The sequence below is a fragment of the Alexandromys fortis genome, unplaced genomic scaffold (genome assembly GCF_014885135.2).
Source record: "Alexandromys fortis isolate MF-2015 unplaced genomic scaffold, M_Fortis_MF-2015_v1.1 scaffold_79, whole genome shotgun sequence".
NCBI lineage: Eukaryota > Metazoa > Chordata > Mammalia > Rodentia > Cricetidae > Alexandromys > Alexandromys fortis.
In genome coordinates, this window is record NW_026067964.1 from 1,294,039 (window position 1) to 1,317,365 (window position 23,327).

Below are 23,327 nucleotides of genomic sequence, written 5' to 3' on the forward strand. Positions count from 1 at the left end.
CGTTTCCTCCCTTTCCGGCCTTGGACAGTTTTGTTTGGATCTTACTTCCCAGTCAAGGAAAGGCTCCCTGTTGACCAAAGGTTTCCCAGTCTCCTCGGGGTGGCCAGCGGCCAAGTTTCCTTACTCCCAGCCTGCCAAGCCCTGGGTCTGTTGGAGATCCTCGAAGGCCCGGCCGGACGCTGGACTCACGAGGAGGAGAGAGTGGGAGGGGCCTTATTCGCTCCGCCCCCCGAGCCTGCCGACCGCCCCGCTCCCGCCAGCCTGGGCGACTCCGCTCGGCCCGATTCCCTGCGAACGCTCGGACCCCGCCAGGCCGCGCGCACGCGCATTCGGGGCGCGGCGCCCAGGAGCCCGGCCCGCGGCGGCCGCTAGGTGGCGCATGCGCCTTGGAGGGGTGCGGACGGTCTCTGGGAAGAAGGCGGCGGCGGCGGCGAGAGAGGCGGGGGCGCGGTGGAGCCCGGTCCGTGTTTACACAGCGGCGGGCGGGTGCGGACGCGGAACCCGGCGCGGCGGCGGCGGCGGCGGCGGTGGCGGCGACACGATGGTCATGGCGCATTTCGTGGAGAATTTCTGGGTGAGCGGAGGCTGTCGGGAACGCCGCGGGCTTCGGCTTCTTCCCGCGGCCTGCGTGCGCGGCGGGCGGCGGCTCTCGAGGTGTCCGAGCGAGGGTCGGCGGGGCCCGGGGCTGCCCGGCCGAGCTTCCCGCGGGGGGCCGAGGCTCTCCGGCCAGCAATTCCTCCGGGCTGGCAGCTGCGCGGGGCGCCGGGGCTGGCAGCGCGGCCCGGGAGCCGCGGCGAGGACTCCAAGGGCCCGCGGCGCCGGGCGGGGGGACAAAGCGCCGACGGGGCGTGCGCGGTGTCGGGCGCGGGGAGCCGGGCGCCCTGCGGGGGTCTGCTTCCCGCGGCGCAGGCCCGGGACCCCGCGCAGAGTCGGTGCGCGGCCGGGCGGGCTGGGCACTTCCTCCCGGGCGCGCGACTGGGCTCGTGGGGCTGCGCCCAGGACTTTGCCTCCGGGCCTGCTCACAAAGCCCGTGCGAGTCGCCTCGCTCGGACCTTCCTCATTCTCCCCACACCCCTCTCGCCTGCCCCGCGGTGTGCTTGCGTGCAGTCGCTGTGTGCCGGTAATGGCATGGACGCTTGACCCCCCCCCCCCGTACCGGAAAAGTAACGCGTTTCCTCAGGTAGCTTGGCCGAACTTTTATGGCCCGACACTTGCAAATCCCGCGGTTTCATTTTGGTAAGGTGTAGAAGTGTCGAAAGGCGTCAGCTTCCAGTCACTCCAGCCACTGCTGCCTCAGAGCCTTAATTCTGTCTCAAGCACGGGCTTGCTCCATAATACAATCACTTCATAGTGACTTGTTTCGAAGGTTACTCGTTTCCCACAAACATCTGGACGCCCGCCGTGGTGTTTTTAAAAGAGCGGTTTTTTAACCGAGGTTCCCTTTCCATGTATACAGTGCATGCATGTACAGCGCATACTGTGAAGAGTTCCTCATTGTTTTGTGCAGACATCACCACAGTCGGTTTTAGAACAATTTCATAACCTCAGGAAGAATCCTGTGCGGGTCAGCAGTCACTCCCAGTTTGCCCCTTGCCTCAGCCGCTGGGCAACTGATATCTCTGCTTCTACAGATCTGGCTTTTCCGGACCCAGCATATAAATGGAACTCTTATGACAGGCTATTTCATTTACCTTAATATTTTCCAAGGTAATTCACGAGATAGCAGTGTTAATACTTAATTCCTTTTTATGGTCAAATAATATTCCAGTTCACGTTTTACTTACCCATTCATTGGTGACGCGTGTTTGGTGCCCATCCTAACTATCCTTTGTTTATCATGAGTAATACTGCTATGGACACTTTTATACACGATAGTCAGAGCATGTTTTCTTTTGGGAATGGAATTTATAGGGCCACACTGTTAACTATATTTGCATTTGATTAGCCAAAGGGCCGAGAAGCAGGAACTAACCTTATTACTAGTTAGGTCAACTGCTAGCCTGTTCCTCAGAGAGGTAACAGCATTGTGTAAATGCTCCACAGCGTCTCTAGATATGCTCACCAACACTTGGTATCTCTTGTGGTATAGTATTATGATGGTGGACATGGAGTAGCATTTTGTGGTTTTGATTTGCATTTTTCTGTGGCTAATGATGTTGAACTTTTTTCTTGTTCCTATTGCCCATTTAAAGTATTTTCCTTTGGGTAACTGTAAACCTAGTGCCAGTTTTAAAATTGAATTATCTTTATTGACTTTTTGCTATTATTGAATTCTTTTTTATATTCTGGATTACCCCCACCCCCTCTTGGGCTCACTTTTTAAAGACAGTTTCCTGGTTTTCTGATCCTCCTGTCTCTGCCTACCGAACACTGGAAATACAGGTGTGTGTCATTTCTATCAGTCCTGGGTGCACATTTCTTTTTTGTTTTTGTTTTTTGAGACACACATAGCTCTGGATGTCCTAGAACTCACTATATAGAGCAGGTTGGTCTTGGTTCAGATTGCCTGCCTCTGCTTCCCAGGCGCTGAGATTAAAGGCATTCATTACCATTTCTGGCCCATTTCTCCTTCTTTCCTCCCTTTCTTCTTCCTTCCTCCCTCTCTCCCTTTCTTTCTTAAGGATGCTTTATTTAATAAAAGCAACAGGTAAAGTAAAACAGACATCAAGAAAAAAAGACAAGTAAATTTATGTTTAACAACTTAAAATAACCTACTTGCAGTTGCCTTTAACGGAACTCTTGGCTGTGAAGAATACAGCTCATGTACAGGTATATATAAATAAGTACATTTTCAAGTATTCACTAAATACTGCCTTATGTGCTCATATACATTAAATTTGAAAAAGATTAGGTGATCCCTCGGTACTTCATTTTTGTTTGTTTTTTGGAGAAGTTGTCTAAAGAGAAGAATATGTGGTTCGTGAGTCATGTAATGAACCTGTTCTAGACTGTGGACACCCAGGCTCCTCCACTCCTCTTCAGATCTCAGATGAGTTTTTGATACTTTCTTGGAGAATTCTCTGAGTAGCATGGTAGCTTGTCAAAGTACTTGCCCAAGTAGTAGGTCTGCTTGTAGGCCATCCTGCCATTGAGCTCCCTGGCCACCTAAGGCTGTTGCAACAATGCACAAGTAGACTCACGGATACATGGTGTGGAAATAGCTTTTTCATTCTAAAGACTGTCTTTTTATTTTATCAACAGCATCTTTTGTAGTCCGGTTTCTCACTTTGATGAAATCTTTGTGTCCATTTCCCCACTTCTATGCCACTCCTAAGAGTGTGTAATCTAACTTACTCCTATAAGATCATGGCTTAAGCGCTTTAGTTCCTTCTGTGAGCTATTTGAACTTAATCCTGGATGTTCAAAGAAAGGGTGTAGCTTCTTTCTTTGCAAGTATATGTTTATTTTGTTCTAGCATTTTTTTAAAAGAGTCTTCTTCCCTCCTTGTGCTTTAGTGACACCTTTTTCTGGTATCACTTGACCATGAGTGTATGAGTTTATTCTTGGATTCTCAGTTTTATTCTATTGTCTACTTTATACCAGCTGCTACTATACTGTTTCATACAGCTTTGTATAATGAGTCAGGAAGCAAGAATTAAGCGAATCATACAAGTTTTGTTTTTTTTTTTTTTAAAAATTTGATCATTCTGGGGTCTTTTCCACTTCCGTATGAATTTACTGCATATACTTTAGACTTAAGTGGAAACTCACTAGAGGAGCAATAATATTTTGAATGTCTGAAATCTATGTTTCAGTCTTTGCATTCATTTCCACTATTAAGGAACAGATAGTAAAGTAGATTAAAAATAGATTGAATTTATTTCCCGGTATGGAATTGGGGCTGAAAGTTCTAAATTAGAGCATGAAAGGCCAGAGGAGGCAAAAGGACCTAGGAGAGCCTAGGAATTAACTAAGCAGCCAGCTTATAAGGGTTTCAGTGTTCTATGTTAAACATCTTGCAATTAAATAGTTCAGGGCTATTTGTGAAGTAATTCCTTAAAGTAGAGAATTTAATATTTATTCCCTCCAGTGTTCAGAGTGGTAAGAAAATAAAACTTGTTAAAGTTCAAAACATTGTATGTGGTAAACACACACACACACACACACACACACACACACACACACACACGAGTCAGTGAGGTAATGGAAAACTGAAGTTTAAGTTTCTAAGCAAACAGCCTATGAATGGTTTCTCCCTACCTCTGTAAAGACAGACCTTCTTATTGTGGCGTTCTGCTAGAGGAAAGCTTGAGTCATTGAGACACCTTTCAGGTTCTTTTGAAAGCAGCACATCTTCCTCTCCTTTTCTTTATAATTTTTCCTAACTGAAACTGCTTAATTAAAAATTCCTTAATACTGTACTTTAAAGAAAAAACATGCTCAAGACTTCCTACATAACAGATGTTTTGTTGCTGATAAGTCTGTTGCCATGAAGCGTAATGCTATTGATGATCAAGATGAAAATATTTTTCCTGTTAAAAATAATCCACACCATTACTCTTAATATGTAAAAACAAATGTTAGCTTTCTGACAGGTTACATAACTTTAAAAGGGTACTGTTCAGTATTTTATTGTCTCTTAGGCTGCATATTGCTCAGAGGAAGAGTTAAGTACTGGTTTATGATACTGAGATTATCTGTAAAAACACTGCACTGTAATAATTAAAATGGCTGTTTTTGTATAAACCTAGATTATTCATCAGTAAAAACATTAAAGAAATAAGTCCACAAATAATAATTACTTACAGGGGAAATAAGCATGACAGACTTGTGCTTAGTACTTTACAAATGTCATTTTTACACAGTAAACATAATCTGTATAACATGCCATGTATTCCTTAGTGTATGCCACTTTACCGTAAATGGTGCTTTGAGTTAGGAAACTTTCTGCAGAGGGTATCTCAGTCAGTAGAACAATGAACAGATAAGTGATGGTAGGTGTTTTGATCCCGAAGCTGTTCCTTTTAATCTTACTGCTTAACCTGTAAAGTCTCATCTCATTTACTGCTTCATGGGCACCATTATACTTTAGTTTATGTTGGAGCACTTGGTTATCCAATCCCATCTATTGTTAATATGGATAAATATGGGAGGATTAAAATGCTTTTAGAAAATCTGTATTAGTCTATAAATAGGACTTTGGAGTGTAAACCATTATTATCTTTTTGTCAAATTTAAATCTAATATCTTAGATGAGTGATTAATACATTTTGGGTTTTTTAAAATTCAGATTAAAATTTAAAAAATATGTATCTTTAGAAAAGTATTTGATAAGACTGTGGAAACCCAAACTAGAGGCTTGTCTTTTCATTACTTCAAAGTTCTAAATATTGTGATTTGGTATTCTTGCTTAGAATATGATCCCATCAGATGGTATACTAGAATTAAATATTTGTATACATATGTGGATGTGAATATAGAAATATGTAGGTTTTTTCTTTTTTAAAAACTCTGGGGGCCTACCACCCAGCTTCCAAATAAATATATGGAGATTTATTCTTACTTATGGGTGTCTGGTATTAGCTTGGCTTGTTTCTAGCCAGCTTTTAAACTTAAATTATCCTGATTCTTTTTAACTATGTTTGCCTCGGGCCTTTTTACCTTTCTCTATTTTATATATCTTTCTTTACTTCTTGCCCTGTGGCTGGATGTGTAACTGGGTGGCTGCCCCTGGTATCCTCCTCTCCTTCTTTACTCTCTCCTTGCTCTCTCATTGAGATTTCTTCTGTTTATTTTCTCTGCCCACCAGCCTCATCTGTTTCCCTCTCCTGCTATTGGCTGTTCAGATCTTTATTAGACCAATCAGATGTTTCAGGCAGGCAAAGTGACACAGCTTTATAAAGTTAAACAAATGCAACATGAAAGAATTCAACATATCTTTGCATCATTAAACAGATATTCCACAGCATAAATGACTGTAACAAATCTTAAGCTAATATTCCGTAACAGAAATATTTACTATGTACTAACAGACTTTCAAATTGTTTTATGTCTGTTGATACTCAAAAGGTACAAAAGACTAAAATATAAAATCTCCTTTCTCCAGCTATGTTATGATCTCTCTAAACATTGTCCCTTATTTTTAGCATTCCAAAGAAACTGTATATATGCAAGCATATGTATATACAAAGTGAAATGTTTTAGTGTATGACTGTTAACTAGTTAGTTATTTTCATGCAACAAACAGAATGTCCAGCTACAGGCTCAATTAACTTAGTTCAATTAGGCTTGATTATTGGCATTCCAAAATTATAGTATGTTTTAAAAAGACTTTTATGTGTTATGCATTGTCTGTTCACCATGTGTATGCAGTGCCCATAGAGGTCAGAATGTGTCAGGTAACCACCATATGGGTATTGGAATTCGAACCCAGGTCCTCTGTAAGAACAGCTAGTGCTCTTAACTGCTGAGCCATCTTTTGAGACCCATATTTAGTTTGTTTTTGAGATAGGATTTCACTTTTTTGCCCAGGCTCACCTTAAAATAAGACAAAACAAACAGAAGAAAACAAACCTGACTCTCTGTAGCCCAGGCTGTATTGTAGCCCAGGCTGATCCTTTTGCCTTAACCTCTGAATGATGGGATTACAGGTGTGTGATACCATGACGTTTTAAAATTATTTTAGGCTGCATTGAATTTTGTTGTGAGGTACTTAGAATTTTGAAAAGGGCATTTTATTTTGTATTTTTACTTAATCTCGGGAAATTGGAAGTGAAAAGTTGATGGTGATTTAGTCTGCTTATTTCTAATTCAGAGGAGGAATTTTAGAACACTAACATGGAAGGATATAATTTTAATATGTTAGTTAATTTCTTTTTAGGTTTTTCAAGACAGGGTTTCTCTGTGTAGCTTTAGAGCCTGTCTTGGAACTCACTCTGTAGATCAGGCTGTCTCTGCCTCCTGAGTGCTGGGATTAAAGGCCTGTGCCACCACTGTTTATCTGTGACTTAATTTCTAGTCTATAGTCTCACTGTGTAACCCTAGTTGGTCTGGAACTCATAGATCCATCTGCCTTTACTTTTGGAGTGTGAGTTTAAAGGCCTGTGTCACTGTGCTCAGTCTAAACTTTTTAATTAGAAATTTCAAAGTTACTTTGCTTGTTAACGCCATATTAGACTAAAAGATGCCTGAACATTTTCAGTGACTTGACTTTATAGTGTATCTTTTAGCTCCATTTCAGCTTAATTGATAATGTCAATCCAAAACTATGCATAATCAAGTCTTATTTTCACTAAACTGAAAACCTAATAATACATGTCAAATTATTTCCTGCAGTCTTGGGAAATGTGTTTTCCTTTTAAGGGCTCGTATGATTCTAAGAATATCTTTTTAGGGTTTATCAAATGCTAGGCAGGCACTCTGCCAGTGAGCCACACCCCCAACTTGGTTTAAATACCTGACTTGGTGTGGTTTTTTTTTTTTTTTTTTTTTTTTAAATTTAGTGTGCCTGTGTGTTTTGAGACAGGGTCTTTGCTTTGTAGCTCTTTTGCTGTCCTGGAACTCATACAGATCCCCCTGCCTCTGCCTCCCAGAACTGAGATTAAAGGCATTGCTATCCCAGCCCTTAGATTGGGCTTTAATAAATGTGGTTTCTCCCAGGACATGAACAGTGAACAGTGAGTGAATGAGAAGAGTACTATCTTGAGGACTTTGGAGAGAAAATACATTTAAAAGATTTACTTTGTTCTTTAAAAACAATTTTTTGCCTGTAAGTCTACTTTTTGAGATAAGGTCTCTGTTGCCCAGGCTGGCCTCAAACTCAGGATGACCTAGAACTTCTGATTTCCCTGCTGCCACCTCTCAGTGCTAGGATTAATAGGCATTTGACATAATGCCCAGTTTATGTGATGTTGGGGATTGAACCTAAGGCTGGTGCATGCTAGACAAGCACTTTACCAGCTGAGCTACATCGACTCCTCCCTAAGGTGCTATTTATTGTTATGTAAAGTGACAGTTCTTGCAGACTCTTGAGTCAGAAGGCCTCCAATTGAATGACCAGTTCCATACAACCCTCCCAAATAGATAATAAACATATGAGTAAATAAAGTGCAATTCGAGCCGGGTGGTGGTGGCTTTAATCCCAGCATTCGGGAGGCAGAGGCAGGCAGATCTCTGTGAGTTGGAGGCCAGCCTGGTCTACAAGGGCTAGTCCCAGGACAGGAACCAAAAAGCTACAGAGAAACCCTGTCTGGAAAATCCAAAAAAAAAAAAAAAAAAGTGCAATTCGGGAGGTTTTGGTAATATAGATGCATAGCTGTGCTGACTAGTTTTTATTGTCTGTAGTCTTCCGAAGGAAGAGGGAGTCTCAGTTGAGGAATTACCCAAATCAGATTGTATTGATTGGTGATTGATGTGAGAGGGTCCAGCCCATTGTGGAGGGCACCATCTTTAGCTAGGTGCTTCTGGGCTGTATAAGAGCTAGCTGAAGTGCCTGGTGGTGATGCACACATTTAATCCCAGTACTGTGGAGGCAGGGGAATCTCTTTAAGTGTTTGAGGTCAGCATGGTCTACAAAGAGAGTTCTAGGACAGCCAGGGCTGTTACACAGAAAAACCCTGTCTTAAAAAACAAACAAAAAACCCAACCAACCAAGCACTAAATAAATAAATAAATAAATAATAGATAGCTAATACTGGAGAGTTAATTGAGCATAAGCAGAGAGCTGGCTAGTAAGTGGTGTTTCTTTATGGTTCTGCTTCTGTTCCTACCCTGACTTTCCTCAGTGAGGGACTGTGACCTGAAATAAACCGTTCTAAGTCGCTTTTTGTCATGGTATTTATCATCAGCAACAGAAAGCAAACTAGAGCAGCAGCCATCCTCTCGTATAATTTCAGAACATTTGCGTCATCTCAAAAGGAAACCTTCATACATTTGTTGTTCACCACATTGCCCCCCTCCGCGCCCCCAGCACCTATTTGTCTCTATGTAGCCTCTCCTACTCTAGGCTTTGCTATAAATGAAGTCCTGATAGTATATGTGTGGTCTTTTGTGATCAGCAGCTTTCACTTACTGTAATATTTTCCTTTTTTTCTTTTTCTATTTTTATTTATTTTTTTGAGACAGGGTCTCTATATAGTCCTGACTGGCTTGGAACTTGCTATTATAGACCAGACTGGCCTGGATATCCACCTGCCTCTGCCTCTGGGGTACTGGAATTAAAGGCATGTGTCGCCCGGCTTAGCTCTTACCATAATATTTTCAAAGTTCACCAGTGCTGTAGAATATGTCACTATTTCTTTCCTTTTTATGGCCCAGCCATCATCTATCATATGAATATATTGATTTTTCTAGTGTGTTTCTTAGATAGACATTTGGATTGCTTCTACCTTTTGGCTGTTTTGAATACTGCTACTATAAATGTACATGCAAATATTCCTTGTGGACATAAGCATTTACTTAACTCAGAAGATTGAGTCAGATTATATAAGTCTGCTGAAAATGAGCTTACCAATGATGAGTGAATACTTATTTTTAAATTTAGCCACTTGGATATGGATTTATTTTTGAGAACAAAAACTGATTGCTCTGAAAATTGGTTGATACTCCAAAATTGATGGTGATATGCCTGTGTAGTTACTAAACTGTCATTGCTTACCAGGCCAGTACAGGAACTTTGTTTGTTGAGACAGTTTTTTTTTAAAGATTTATTTATTATGTACATAGTATTCTGTCTGCATGTATGCCTGCAGGCCAGAAGAGGACACCAGATCTCATTATAGATGGTTGTGAGCCGCCATGTGGTTGTTGGGAATTGAGCTCAGGGCCTCTGGATGAACAGCCAGTGCTCTTAACCTCTGAATCATCTCTCCAGCCCTCCTCTTTTTTTTTTTTTTGAGACAGGTCTTCTCTGTGGCCCTGGCTATGCTGGAACTCTTCTGTAGACCAAGCTGGCCCCAAGCTCAGGGATCTGTCTGCCCCTATCTCCTAAGTACTGGGATTAAAGGCATGTGCCACCATGCCCAGCTGTGCAGTAACTTTTTGGTAGCGTGAAAAGAAAACCTGTGTGTTATTTGTTAGACATCTCAACTTTGAAAAGCATGCTTGCATATATATATATATATCCTGTACATAGAGACCCATTTAAACTATTTACAATTTTGTTTAGTTTCTAATAAAGTGACAGTTCATGACCAATAAATACTGTATTGATAGTTTTGTGAAATTAAAATGGTTGGTCTGGAATTCTCTGGGCTGGCCTCGAACTTGCAGAGATGTATCTGTCTCTGCCTTCCCAGTGTGGACGTGTGCCACCATATCTAACACCACTACTCTTTTTTTTTTTTTTTTTGGGCAAACGAAAATAAAATTTGATTTTTATTTTTTATTTCTAAATAATTTTTTATTGTTTTTATTGAGCTATACATTTTTTTTCTGTTTTTCTCCCTTCCTCCCCTTTCCCCTTGTAGCCTCCCTCATGTTCCCCATGCTCCCAGTTTGCTCAGGAGAGCTTGTCTTTTTTACCTTTCTGTGTAGATCCGTGTATGTCTCTCTTTGTTGTCTAGTTTCTCTGGGGTTATGAATTGTAGGCTGATTTTTCTTTGCTTTATTTCTAAAAGCCACTTAAGAGTGAATGCATATTATATTTATCTTTCTGGGTCTGGGGTTATGTACATGTGCAGCCGTTCTGACTTTTTTTTTTCACTTTTTTTAAAATTTATTTATTAAAGATTTCTGTCTCTTCCCCTCCGCCGCCTCCCCTTTCCCTCCCCCTCTCCCAATCGAGTCCCCCTCCCTCGTTAGCCCAAAAAGCAATCAGGGTTCTCTGCCCTGTGGGAAGTCCAAGGACCACCCATCTCCATCCAGGTCTAGTAAGGTGAGCATCCACGAAACTGCCTAGGCTCCCACGAAACCAATAGGTCCAGTAGAATCAAAAACCCGTTGCCATTGTTCTTGAGGTCTCAGTAGTCCTCCTTGTCCGCTATGTTCAGCGAGACCAGTTTTGACCCAGGCTTTTTCAGACCCAGGCCAGCTGGCCTTGGTGAGTTCCTGATAGAACATCCCCATTCTCTCAGTGTATGGGTGCACCCCTCGCGGTCCTGAGTTCCTTGCTTGTGCTCTCTCTCCTTCTGCTCCTGATTTGGACCTTGAGATTTCAGTCCTGTGCTCCAATGTGGGTCTCTGTCTCTGTCTCCTTTCATCGCCTGATGAAGTTTAATATTCAGGAGGATGCCGTTCTGACTTTTTGAATGGGTGTTGGAGATTCAAAGTTAGGTCGTGCAGAGCAAACACTCTTACTCTGGCCCACTTCAGGGACTTTTCATTTGGAACATAGATTCTGAATGTAACTCAGCAGCCTTTTATTTTATTTGCTTATTTTTGAGACAGAGTTTCATTATAGAGCCCAGGTTTTCTTTGGCATAGAGCGCCTTCTGCTCCAGCCTCTCCACTAGTAGAAATGCATGCCATCACCATCACATCTGGGTCAGTCTTTTGTTTTTGTGACAACTAGATCAAATTCCAGGACTTTATACATATTAGGGAAGAACTCTACCCATGAGCATTGCCTTGGTTAATGTTTAGGTGCTGTGTTGTTTAGGGGCTTAGCTTACTAGATGGTCTTCAAGTTCTTGTTCCCTTTACAACATGAGAGGTTTTTGTTATTTTCCTTGTGAGTCTAGTAAATATTTAATTTGTGTTTGGTAGTAGCCCTTTGCTCCCAGCTCTGATTTGTCTTTCAAATTTGTGCACACAGACACACAGACACACACATTTGGAGTGGGGGACTAGGAATTGAACCAAGGGTCTTATACCCTCCACTGAGCTTACATCTCCTGGCTACCTTTTAAGTATTTATAGTACACATTGAGGACTGGGTAACCTGTCTTATGTATGAATAAGAACCTTGGGGCGTGAAGTCCTCAGACTTGGGTTTTTGTAATTTTGTATTTCAGTAGTTTTGTTTCTGTTTATTTAAAGGTTTCTAACTCAGCTGTAAGCTGGTAGGTAGCTTTGTTAAGCACATGTACTTTATGTCAAGTGATGGAATCCCTTGGAAGATTTAGATCTTTTGCTTTTGTCTGTTGCTTCTAAATCTTGATGCTGTTATGTTTTTGCTTGTTGCAGGCTACTAACAATGATTAGCTGAAATATTCTCATTTTGACTGGAAAGATTGTTTGAAATAGCATAAGTTTAAAAACCCCCACAAAAATCTAAAGTTACTTAATAACATTCTTAAATATGAAAACCTGTTGAACCAGTGGAAAGTTGTATTCATAAACGGCAGTGATGTTTTATTTTTCTTCATAAATAAAAATGGATATTCAAAATATAAAGATAATGTTTTACATAACATTTCATGTTGTATGTGTGGCAAAGTACTTGATGTTTACAAGCTAAGAGCTTATTAGAGATTACTTCAGCTTGATTTGAAGTTCCTGTTTCCTGTTTTTGGTGAGCTGTTGAAAACAGATTTCCGATCCTGTGATACTTGCTAATAGTATTACTTTTATATCCAACAAATATATTTAATTCTTGATTTAATTTTTATTCAAGGAAATTAAAAACTTAAGCTATAAATGTAGGAATTGTTAGGCTTAGTTTATTGGTCTTTATTTTACATGTTAAATAGACATTTTTGGAATTTCCTTTGTGATAATTTAATAATGTAGAATTTACAGGGTTACATAGCATAAAGATTTTCAAGACTTAAATATTTGCAGAATTCTATTTACATTCTATCCAATGGAGATAAAGCCAATTGCCTATTTCTTATCTTTCTTTAAATTGTTATATATGGAAATAAAAATCTTGGGGTTGGAGCTATGACTCAGCAGATAAGAGCACTGATTGCTTCTTGAGGACCTGGGTTCAATTCCGTGCACCTACATGGCAGCTCACAAACATCTGTTTGTAACTCCAGTTCCAGGGGATCTGATACCCTCACACAGATGTACGTTCAAGCAAAACACCAATACATAAAAATAAGTCATTTAAAAAATGTCTGTTTTTTTCAAGTTTATTGAAAAATTTGAATAGGAATTACAAAATATTTTGTAGCTACAAATATTCTTTATTTCGCTGGTCCCTCTGGACTGGTTTCTCTCCACCCACCAGTTTAAAGCATAAACTCTTGAGTTAAATAACCCAGAATCTCTTGATATGTATAATGGGGTTTTGTAATGTATTTTACTATGGTGTGTGTTTCTTACAGTTTCGTATTTAATTTTGTTGATTGTACACTTTTGCATACTTATAGAATGTGTGTATAGTAAATTATAAATGTTATCAAAGGTATATTGCTTTGATAGTATGTAATCATTTAACATTTGTTAGCTTAAGAAAAAATGGCTTACCAGAGCATAGAGTTGTATAATAATTAATGTAGCATTATTGTGCTTTCACATTTTTAATGTCTGGTTTTGTTATCTCTTGAATTTCAGGGGGAGAAGAATAATGGCTTTGATGTTCTCTACCATAATATGAAACATGGACAGATATCAACTAAAGAACTAGCAGATTTTGTTAGAGAAAGGTATGTATTTTTATAAGTAGCTTAAGAACTTACCAATTTAAACTTTAGAGTATAGGTAATTGTCAAAATTTTAGTTGGATTTGAATAATCAAAGTTCACTTTTTTAAAAAACATAATTCTATTTTAAAGGCGTGTTTTACAAACTTTTATCATTTCTACATCGAGGATTGATAAAATGGCTTAAAGTGGCATTGTTGAATCCCTAGTTTGCAAATTACCGCTTTATAATATCTATACATTTTGCATTGAATGTATTAGCAAAATAATATAATAAAACAAGAATTTCATGGATTGAAACATTGCCATTTCTTTAAGCAAATAAAAAATTTTGGAACGATTCTTCTAAACACATTAAAATTTTTACTGAAAAGTTTTGTGGTTTTAAATGCTATAAATTAATTTATAAAATGTAATTTTCATTACACCTTTAAGATATAATCTACTTAAAAATTATTAGACATTAATATAATTTGATAGTGACAAAGCTACTTTTGTACTTGGGCTTTCTGCTCCACTTCTACTTTTACTTCATTCATTCATTCAAGACAGAGTCTCACTGTGTATGTCTGACTAGCCCAGAACTCACTGTGTAGATCAGGTTGGCCTGGAACTCTGTTTTGCCTGTCCTTGCCATCTGAGTGCTGGAATTTAAGACCTTTGGAAGTTAAGACCCTGTGCGCCACTTCTCTCCCCCAGCAAAGTCAGGTTGGCCTTGAATTACCTTGGTAGCTAAAGATGACTTTGGCCCTCCTGCTTCAGCCATCCCAGTACTCAACTTCAGGTATATGCCACCACATCTGCTTGTTTATGCTGCGTCTTAGCATTGTTTTGTGACTAGTTCTGTTTAGTTGGTTTTTTTTTGTTATTTGTTTTTTATTTGTTTAGTTTTTTGTATGAACATGTTTAAAATCTTTAGATCATATAGGGACTTTTAGCCTTAAATATTATGTTAATTTATTCTTTATAACCTAGCTGTCTCATGTCTCTTAAAGCATTTGGCACTGAGGAAGGATTCATCTTTAGTAAAAAGATGAATCTGTAGTTTCATCATCTTGATTCTGTTTATTTGTATTTTTGCCTGAATGCCAGCAGTTGCTTCTAACTAGTTTATCTGCATTGATTCTTTTCCTTTTTGATTTTTTGAGACAGGTTTTATCTATAGCTTTGGAGCCTGGAACTAGCTCTTGTAGACCAACCAGGCTGTCCCCGAACTCCCAGAGATCCGCCTGCCTCTGTCTCCAGAGTGCTGGGATCAAAGGCGTGCTGCCACCATACGGCTTGATTCTTTTTCTTTAAACCATTTCCTGTGTTATAGCTAGAGGATTTTTTGTTTGTTTGTATTTATTTATTTATTTTTGAACTACAGATCAGCTTGTTGATTTCTTATTTAAACCATTTCATGGGTTTAAGCCTGAGTTGTTTTAGCTCACACTAGGTTCCTTCTTAATTTCCATCCTAACAGTCTTGAATAGGTTTCCTCCACTCTAGGCATTTTATTTGCTTGTTCCTCTTTGCTTTATTTTTCTGAGTTTTACAGTGTACCCACTTATCCTGCCCATCCTGGTCTCTGTGACTAGGGTAAAATACACCTATTGTAATCTCTTATGGTATTTATAACATCTTTTAGTTACTCATTTGTCTTTGTTTCTGTGGTTTTGTTTTACTTATGAAACAGTGTCCTATTGAACCACAGCACTTAGCACTTTGTTATTGTCTGATATAAGTGCTATTTATTGTCTCTCTTCACTGAATAAATCCCACAATGCAGGGTGCTTGGTTTGTCCTGTCATCTTTCTGAATGTTTTTTTTTTTATATTCTGTCATCTGCATTTATTTTCCAATAGAGCTATGATTTGTCAATCTCAGTATTATTTTGCTTTTTTTCTTCAATTTGTTGTCTGCTTTTGGCTTTTGTAAAAATCTGTTTTCTTTTATTAGTTTAGAAGTAATGCCTGCTTTATATTTTTCTATAGTTATTATCCTAGGTATTACAACATAAATTCCCTGTCCTATTAATATCTGATGGCAGTTGTTACTTTTAGTGCTGCCTTGGTGTTTTCTGAGGTTTCTGTTCTGCCCAGTTCCTAATCGTTAAGTTCCAAAGAAATCACACAGAGGTCTACATTAGTTATAAACTGATTGGCCCATTGGCTCAGGCTTCTTATTAACTCTTATAATGTATATTAGCCCATTATTCTTCTCTATGCTAGCCATGTGGCTCAGTACTTTATTCAGGCGAAGCAGTCACATCTTGCTTCTTCTGTGGCGGGCTCACAACTGCGTCCTTTTCCCAGAATTCTCCTGTTCTCCTTGACCTGCCTCTACTTCCTGTCTGGTTGTCCTGCCTATACTTCCTGCCTGGCTACTGGCCAACCAGCATTTATTTAAAATATAATTGAGAGAATTATACAGAATACAGACCATGGTCCCACACCACCCTGGAAATATTTAGACCTCAGACCATCACAATCTCCTGAGTTGTTTGGAGGTCAGAAGACAACTTACAGGACTGGCTCTGCCCTTCCATGTTCCGTGTGTCTGAGATCACACTAAGGTTGTTAGCGTTGGTGGCCATCTTATTGGCCTTTTCTTTAAAATATTTTTTTCTTGAGTCATGGTTTTGGCTGTATAAATTCTGACTGTCCTGGTCCTCACTATGTAGCCGAGGCTGGCCTTGAACCCATGGTATTCCTCTTCCTTTGGCCTCCTAAGTGTTAGGATTACAGATAAGTGCTGCCACACCTGCCTGTTCCTTTACTTTTCAAAAACTTCATTATGGAAATACACATATTATTTTTGCTGTGCTTTTTTCTTACTATTTTTAAAATGATTTAATGCTTTTGTTGCATGTACATCTGCATTACATACGTGTTGGTACCTGATGAGGCTCCAGAAAAAGGCACTGATCCCCTGGGAGTGAAATTATAGTATGGTGGCTTTAAGCTGCTATATGGGTGCTGGAAATCAAACCTGGGTCCTGGAAGACAGCCAGAGCTCTTAACCATTGAGCCATCTCTCCAACTATCTTTTCTGTTTTTTGTTTCTTTTGAGACAAGGTCTTACAATGTAGCTCTGACTGTTCTGGAACTCACAGTGTAGACCAGGTTGGCCTCTGCAACAGAGATCTGCCTGCCTCTGCCTCCCCAGTGCTGGAATTAAAGGTGTGGGTCACCATGTGTGACTCCTTCATTTAACTTTTTATTGTGAAAATTCAAAAATCTGGAAGCTTTACAAAACAACATCCATCATTCATTCATTCATTCATTCATTCATTTATTTTCAAGGCAGGGTTTCTCTGTGTACCCCTGCCTGTCCTGGAACTCTCTGTACACCAGACTGGCCTGGAATTCTCTCTGTACACCAGACTGGCCTTGAACACGGAGGTGCACCTGCCTCTTCCTCTTGAGTGCTGGGATTAAAGGTGTGTGCCACCACAACTGGTCCTAGATTCTTATAAAGCCAATATCAGATTAACAGATGTTACATTTTCTTCATTAAGAATGAGGTCACTCATGCTTTCCTTAACTCTTTATAAGTTTTGTTCATGAAAACCCCTCTTTTACTTCTTAGTTTTTTAGCTACTTTACCTAGGTGTTCTGTAGGAGAAAGCTGTGCCTGATACACCTGATGGGCTTCTCGGGATACCTTTTCTGTTTGCTTGTGCTCCTTGATGCTCTTTTTTCATATGTATCCTCACCCTGTGTGCCCCTCCCACCCCCACTTCAAAGCTACTTCCTAATTCCAAGTTTTTCTAATTTTCCTTGATAGACGTTTTTGGTGTCTAATTCATAGATATTTCAGTATATTTCTTTCTTTTTTACATTTATCGTTTTTATGTGTATGGATTTTTTGCTTGTATGTACCATGGACTTGCAATGCCCATTAGGGCCAAAAGGGAGCAACAGATTCCCAGGACTGGAGTTAGGGATGGTGTGAGCCGCTATGTGGGTATTGGGAATTGAACCCAGATTCTCAGGAAGAGCAGCCAATGCTCCTAAGTGTCAAACTATCTCTTCATTCTTGTGTTTTTCTAGTTAAACTTAACCATTTTACTAAAATAAACAACAGTAAAAACATACCTCGCCTCGTGGTTGGTGGCACATGTCTTTAATCCTAGCACTCAGGAGGGAAGGTAGGTGGATCTCTGTGTTCCAGTGAGAGTTCCAGGACAACTAGGACTAACAGAGAAACCCTATCTCGAAAAACCAAACAAACAAAAGCTAGTATTTCTTTCTGTATTAACTTTTTAAAAACAATAAAAATTTCTACTTATAGCAATATTTAAAAAGACACAATAATGATTTTTTGTTGTTGTTATTGTCTATTCGTATGAGGTAGTCTTGCTGTGTTTCCCAAGCTGACTTTAATTTGTGATCTGCCTCAGCATACTGACATACTGAATAGATAGGTGTGTGCTCATGGGGTGGATAAAGGAGAAAGGATAAAATCGCAGTAAAGGGGTATTTTTGTTAGTACTTTTTGGGCAGTTGTGTTTTTTTTTTTAATTAATTAATTTATTATGTATACAATATTCTGTCTGTGTATATGCCTGCAGGCCAGAAGAGGGCACCAGACCTCATTACAGATGGTTGTGAGCTACCATGTGGTTGCTGGGAATTGAACTCAGGACCTTTGGAAGAATAGGCAATGCTCTTAACCACTGAGCCATCTCTCCAGCCCCGTGGGGTTTTGTTTTTGTTTTGTTTTTCGAGATAGGGTTTCTCTGTAGCTTTGGAGCCTATCCTGGAACTTCCTCTGTAGGCCAGCCTGACTTTGAACTCACAGAGATCCACCTGCTAGGCAGTTGTGTTTTTGTGTGTCTGTGTGCGCATGCACCTAGGAAGAAATTGAAGATGAGTGTGGAAAGTTGAGGTGATGTAGATGTCTAAGTATAGTTAGACTGGAAAAGCAGCATGGAACCTTCAAACTAAACACTCAGACAGGACGGCTGTAGACTATTCTACTATTAAAGTTAGCACACAATTGAGAAGGGCAGGGGAAATTATAGAAAAGGTAAAGGTTTAGCATTTAGAGGTTACGTGTATAGGACAGTTTGTGGGTTTTTTTCCTCATATCTGCATTTATTTTATATGTAGTAATACTAATTTGTGTGTGTGTTTTAATTTTTGAGTTTAATCACTTTGATTGTTTTTTTTTTAGCCTAAAATCTTCACGCTGTTGGTAACTAATACTTTTTAGTGCAAAATACTTAATGTTTTAGATCTATTTTTAAAGTAAATTAAATCTTTTTTTTTTTTTTTGCTCAGACTTGATACAGGAGTAAATTAAACTCTTAAGGTTCAGGACCTCAGAAATGCCAGTGATTCAGTTTTGTGCAAATGATTGTCATAAGGCTCATTATTAAATTGTTTTAATTGCATCTTTAATTTGTGTGCATGTGTGTGTATATTTGTTGGGGTGGAGGTTAGAGGACATTGTGGGATTTAATTCTCTCTTTCTACCGTGTGGATTCCAGGGGTTAATTCATGTTGACAAGCTTGGTGACAGATATATTTAGCCATTAGCCATCTCACCAGTCCAGGTTCATTATTTTAAATATGCATCATAGTCTTGAACAATAATCAAACTCTATTAAGTGTGTTAAGTACAGGGATTCTTCTTACAGCTCAGGCTGGGATTATTAAACTCAACTGTGTCCTGGTCTTGAATTTGTGATTTTCCTGCTTCAGCTTCCTCAGTGTAGGGATTATAGTAGGTATGTGTTACTATGCTTGGCCTTGCTGGTTTTATTGTTGTTGTAGTATTTTATTAGCTGTTTTTGTTAATCTCTTAGTGTACCTAATTTATAAAATAGTTAAAATTTTATCATTGATGTATGTATAAGGGTAGATTATTTGCTCATACTTGCCATCGCTATGACAAAATACTTGAGAAAGGCAGTGTAAGAAAAGATGTATTTTGGCTCACTGTTTCAGAGCTGTTACCCATGGTCAGTCATTTGTATTGCTTTGAGCCTGAGGCACAGCCATTTATCACAGCAGTGAGAGACTCTAGCAGGGACTGCTTATTTTATGATGGCCAGGAAGCACAGAGCTAGATTAAAAAAAAGAGGATTAAGAGTGATGTCTATCTTCCCAGGATGCATAATTCCTCCAAGTAGACTCTACCACTTATTTTTTACCACTTCCCAGTATCACTAGATGAATCCACTACAGGCTAATTAATCCATTACTTAGGGCAGAGGGCTCATAACCTTATGCCCTCTCAGTGATTGGAATAACCAACTGGAGACCGAACATTCAACATGGGGGCTTTCTTTTTGGGACACTACATATCCAAACCATAACCATAGAGCTTCACACTGTCCATGATTTCAGACATCCACTGGGGGGCCCCCTGCTGCTTTTACCATGTATTTTGAGGCATGCTCTCATTTTTTCATTTTTAATCATATTTTTGTAACTTTACTATGTTTGGATTGCTAAACAATAGGTATTATAATACCACAATTTAATTTAACAGAGCTACAATAGAAGAGGCATATTCCAGATCAATGACAAAACTAGCGAAATCTGCAAGCAATTATTCTCAACTTGGGTGAGTTAATTTCTGACTGTTTTTCAAATGTTTATCTATTATTACGTTTTTCTTTTTTTCTGAGACAAGGTTTCACCGTGTTGTATAGCCCTGGTTGTCCTGGATCTCACTCTGTAGACCAGGCTGGCCTCAACCTCAGAGATCGGCTTGCTTCTGCTTCCCAAGTACTAGGATAAAAGGCACGTGTTACCACTGCCCAGCTGAAATTTCTTAAGTAAATCTGTAAAAAGTCATGTTCTTTTTTATTTGGAAATTAAATTAAATAAAGCGCGCTTGCGTGTGTATGTTGTGTGTGTGTGTTGTGTGTGTGTAAACAAATGCACTCATGCATAAACAATAACATGTAGAAAAGAGAAAAGAAAGGATAAATAGGAGAATGGTGAAAGGACCAGCTGCAAACACAAATTGTTAAAGAGGACATAAAGCTAATAATTTTTCTGACTCTTAACTGTGTCATGGATTTTCTGGTTTTCATGGAAGGTAGTGCTTTCACTACTAAAGTGTGAAGCTTTATGACTTCCATTCCATGGCTGCTCTAACTGCATAGAAATTACACTGAGCTGTGTCTTTTGGTCTGGTTAATTTTGTGAGTGATTTTTTCTTTAAATTTGCAACTTTCTTATAATAAAGTTTAAAATAAAATTTAAAATATGTTAACTTTTTTTAAATTTGTGGAATTGGAGAGATGATTTAGTAGTTAAGAACTCTTGCTACTCTTCTAGAGGACTCATGTTCAATTCTTAGCCCCACATTGTGGCTAACAATCATCTGTAACCCCAGTTCCGGGGGACTCAACTGCCTTCTGGCCTCCTTGGGCACCAAACACTCACACAGTATGCAGACCTGCACACAGATATGCCGACATACACGCAAGCAAAGCACCCACACACATAAAATAACAACAGTTGTCTTTTGTAGACTGGTAGGAAGGTAGGGCAGAGGGTACTTTTGTGGACTCAGTGCTCATCTTTCTATCTTTGCGTGGGTTCCAAGAACTGACCCCAGGTATTGGGTTTGCATACCAAGTGCCTTTGCCTGACAAGCCATTTTGTTGGCCTTAAACCTATTTTTAGAGAAATCTTGTATCGTATCCCCTTTTGGTATAAAGAATACATTGGAGCTGGGCAATGGTGGTGCATACCTTTAATTCCTGCACTCGGAAGGCAGAGGCAGGTGGATCAGAACAGTCCTAGTCTAAGGAGTTTAATTAAACTCTTTGAACTTTTTTATAATTGCATATTATGATTGTTCCAGCTAATTTTTCTACTGGTAAGGAATTATAGCAGTCGGCAATAAGTCATTCTGTTCTCTGCCCTCTTGCCTTAGTGGCTGTTGTTGCCATTTGTTTTTTCTATTAGAAGCTTTAGAGTAGAGACTTTTAAAGCAAATACTCGAGCACAGAATTCTCTATCTTTAGAATATTCTACACTGACCAGGTGGTTGTAGAGCACCCAGCACTCAGGAGCCAGAGTTCGAGGCCAGCCTGGTCTACAGAGTGAGTTCCAGGACAGCCAGGACTGTTACATAGAGAAACTCTGTCTCGAAAAACACAAACAACAAAAATTTTAAAAAGGGTGCTGGGGAGATAACTCAGCAATTAAGAGCACTGGCTGCTCTTCCAAAGGTTCTGAGTTCAATTCCCAGCAATCACATGGTGGCTCACAGCCATCTATAATGAGATTGGTGCCCTCTTCTGGCCCGCAGGCATACATGCAGGCAGAACACTATATACTTAATAAATAAATTTTTAAAAAAAAAACAAAGAATATTCTACACAGACTAGACTGTTTTAAACTAACCATAGAAATTTTATTATTATCCAAGGGATGGTAAGTTTAGAAGTCCTTGGATGTATTTGAGCCTGCTGAATATTTTAAGTCTTTACTATTGAGAAGAAGTGGGAGGAAAATATGTCACACATTCCATACACTGTGGTATTAAGTTGTTTAAGGACACAGGTACAGCCGGGTGATGGTGGCGCACGCCTTTAATCCCAGCACTCGGGAGGCAGAGGCAGGCGGATCTCTTGTGAGTTCGAGACCAGCCTGGTCTACAGAGCTAGTTCCAGGACAGGAACCAAAGCCACAGAGAAACCCTGTCTCGAAAAACCAAAAAAAAAAAAAAACCACAGATACAATTACAAAGCTCAGATAAAGGTTTCAGATTGCCACTGTTAAATAATTTGTGTGAAATTATTGAAGGCACAAAGAAATCACATGTAAAAATTGATTTTTGTTTATTTAAATTCAGACGAGAAGGTTTTATTGTTGTTACCTTTATTATTGTTGTGTTGGGAATCAAACCCAGGGTCTCTTACATGTGAGGCAAGCACTCAGTAGAGATATGTCTCCACCCCAGAGAAACTTTATTATTATTCTTTTTAATTTATTTAGTTTACTTAATGTGCATTGGTGTTTTTCCTGTGTCTAGTCTATGTGAGGGTTTTGGAACCCCTAGAACTGGAGTTACAGGCAGTCTTGAACTGCCATTTGGGTGCTGGGAATTAAACCTGAGTCTTGGAAAAGCAGCAGTGCTCTTAACCACTGAACCATCTCTCCAGCCCTGAGAAACTTTATTTTTGATGAAGCATCTTTAATGGGATACTCACAGTTTGAAAGTTTGATAAGTTAATTTTTTACACTAGTTGATCATAAAAAGGCTTATGATGTGCCTAAATACAATTAAATGGCAGGAACTCTGAAGACTTGTGACATAAGATTAATCAAGTTTAATTGGTCCCTATGGTTCAAAGATACTTTAAATAATTAACCAAGGACAGACATACACAATTTATGGGTCATTTCATTATTTTAATTTCATCTTTTACTTTTGCTGAATATAGATAGCATTATTGATTCCATTTGGTTTAATTTAGAACCTTAAACTTTACTTTTTATTACAGTATGTGATGGTATGTGTGCATGTGACTGGACACACCTGGGCCACGGCACACTTAAGCAGCAGATTGGAAGTCAGTGCTCTCTTTCTGTGGTGGGCTCTGGGGATTGAACATGGATTTAATGGCAAGCATGCTTTTCCTTATTGAGCCATCTCACTGGCTCCTTTTTATCTTAATGCATTATCCCCATACTGTGCTTTTCCCTTAGAACATTTGCACCAGTGTGGGATGTGTTCAAAACATCTACAGAGAAATTGGCAAATTGTCATTTGGATCTTGTTAGAAAATTACAGGAATTAATAAAGGAAGTTCAGAAGTATGGAGAGGAGCAAGTAAAGTCTCATAAAAAGGTAACTTTTTTCTTGTTAAAGAATTGAGTGGTAAAATAGTAAGTGCTT

At 39.4% G+C, this 23,327-nt stretch overlaps 1 protein-coding gene across 11 annotated transcripts in view; it reads left to right on the plus strand.

The window, feature by feature from the left end:
* Positions 1 to 235: 235 nt before the first annotated feature.
* Fcho2 (FCH and mu domain containing endocytic adaptor 2) overlaps positions 236 to 23,327 on the plus strand; it is a 104,817-nt gene continuing 81,725 nt past the window's right edge. For all 11 annotated transcript variants that reach the window (XM_050153736.1, XM_050153744.1, XM_050153740.1 and 8 more), the window contains exons 1-4: positions 236 to 574; positions 13,381 to 13,472; positions 19,956 to 20,030; positions 23,138 to 23,279. In XM_050153736.1, the coding sequence (XP_050009693.1) occupies positions 380 to 574; positions 13,381 to 13,472; positions 19,956 to 20,030; positions 23,138 to 23,279 (504 nt within the window). In that variant the 5' untranslated portion in view covers positions 236 to 379. The remainder of the gene's footprint in view (positions 575 to 13,380; positions 13,473 to 19,955; positions 20,031 to 23,137; positions 23,280 to 23,327) is intronic.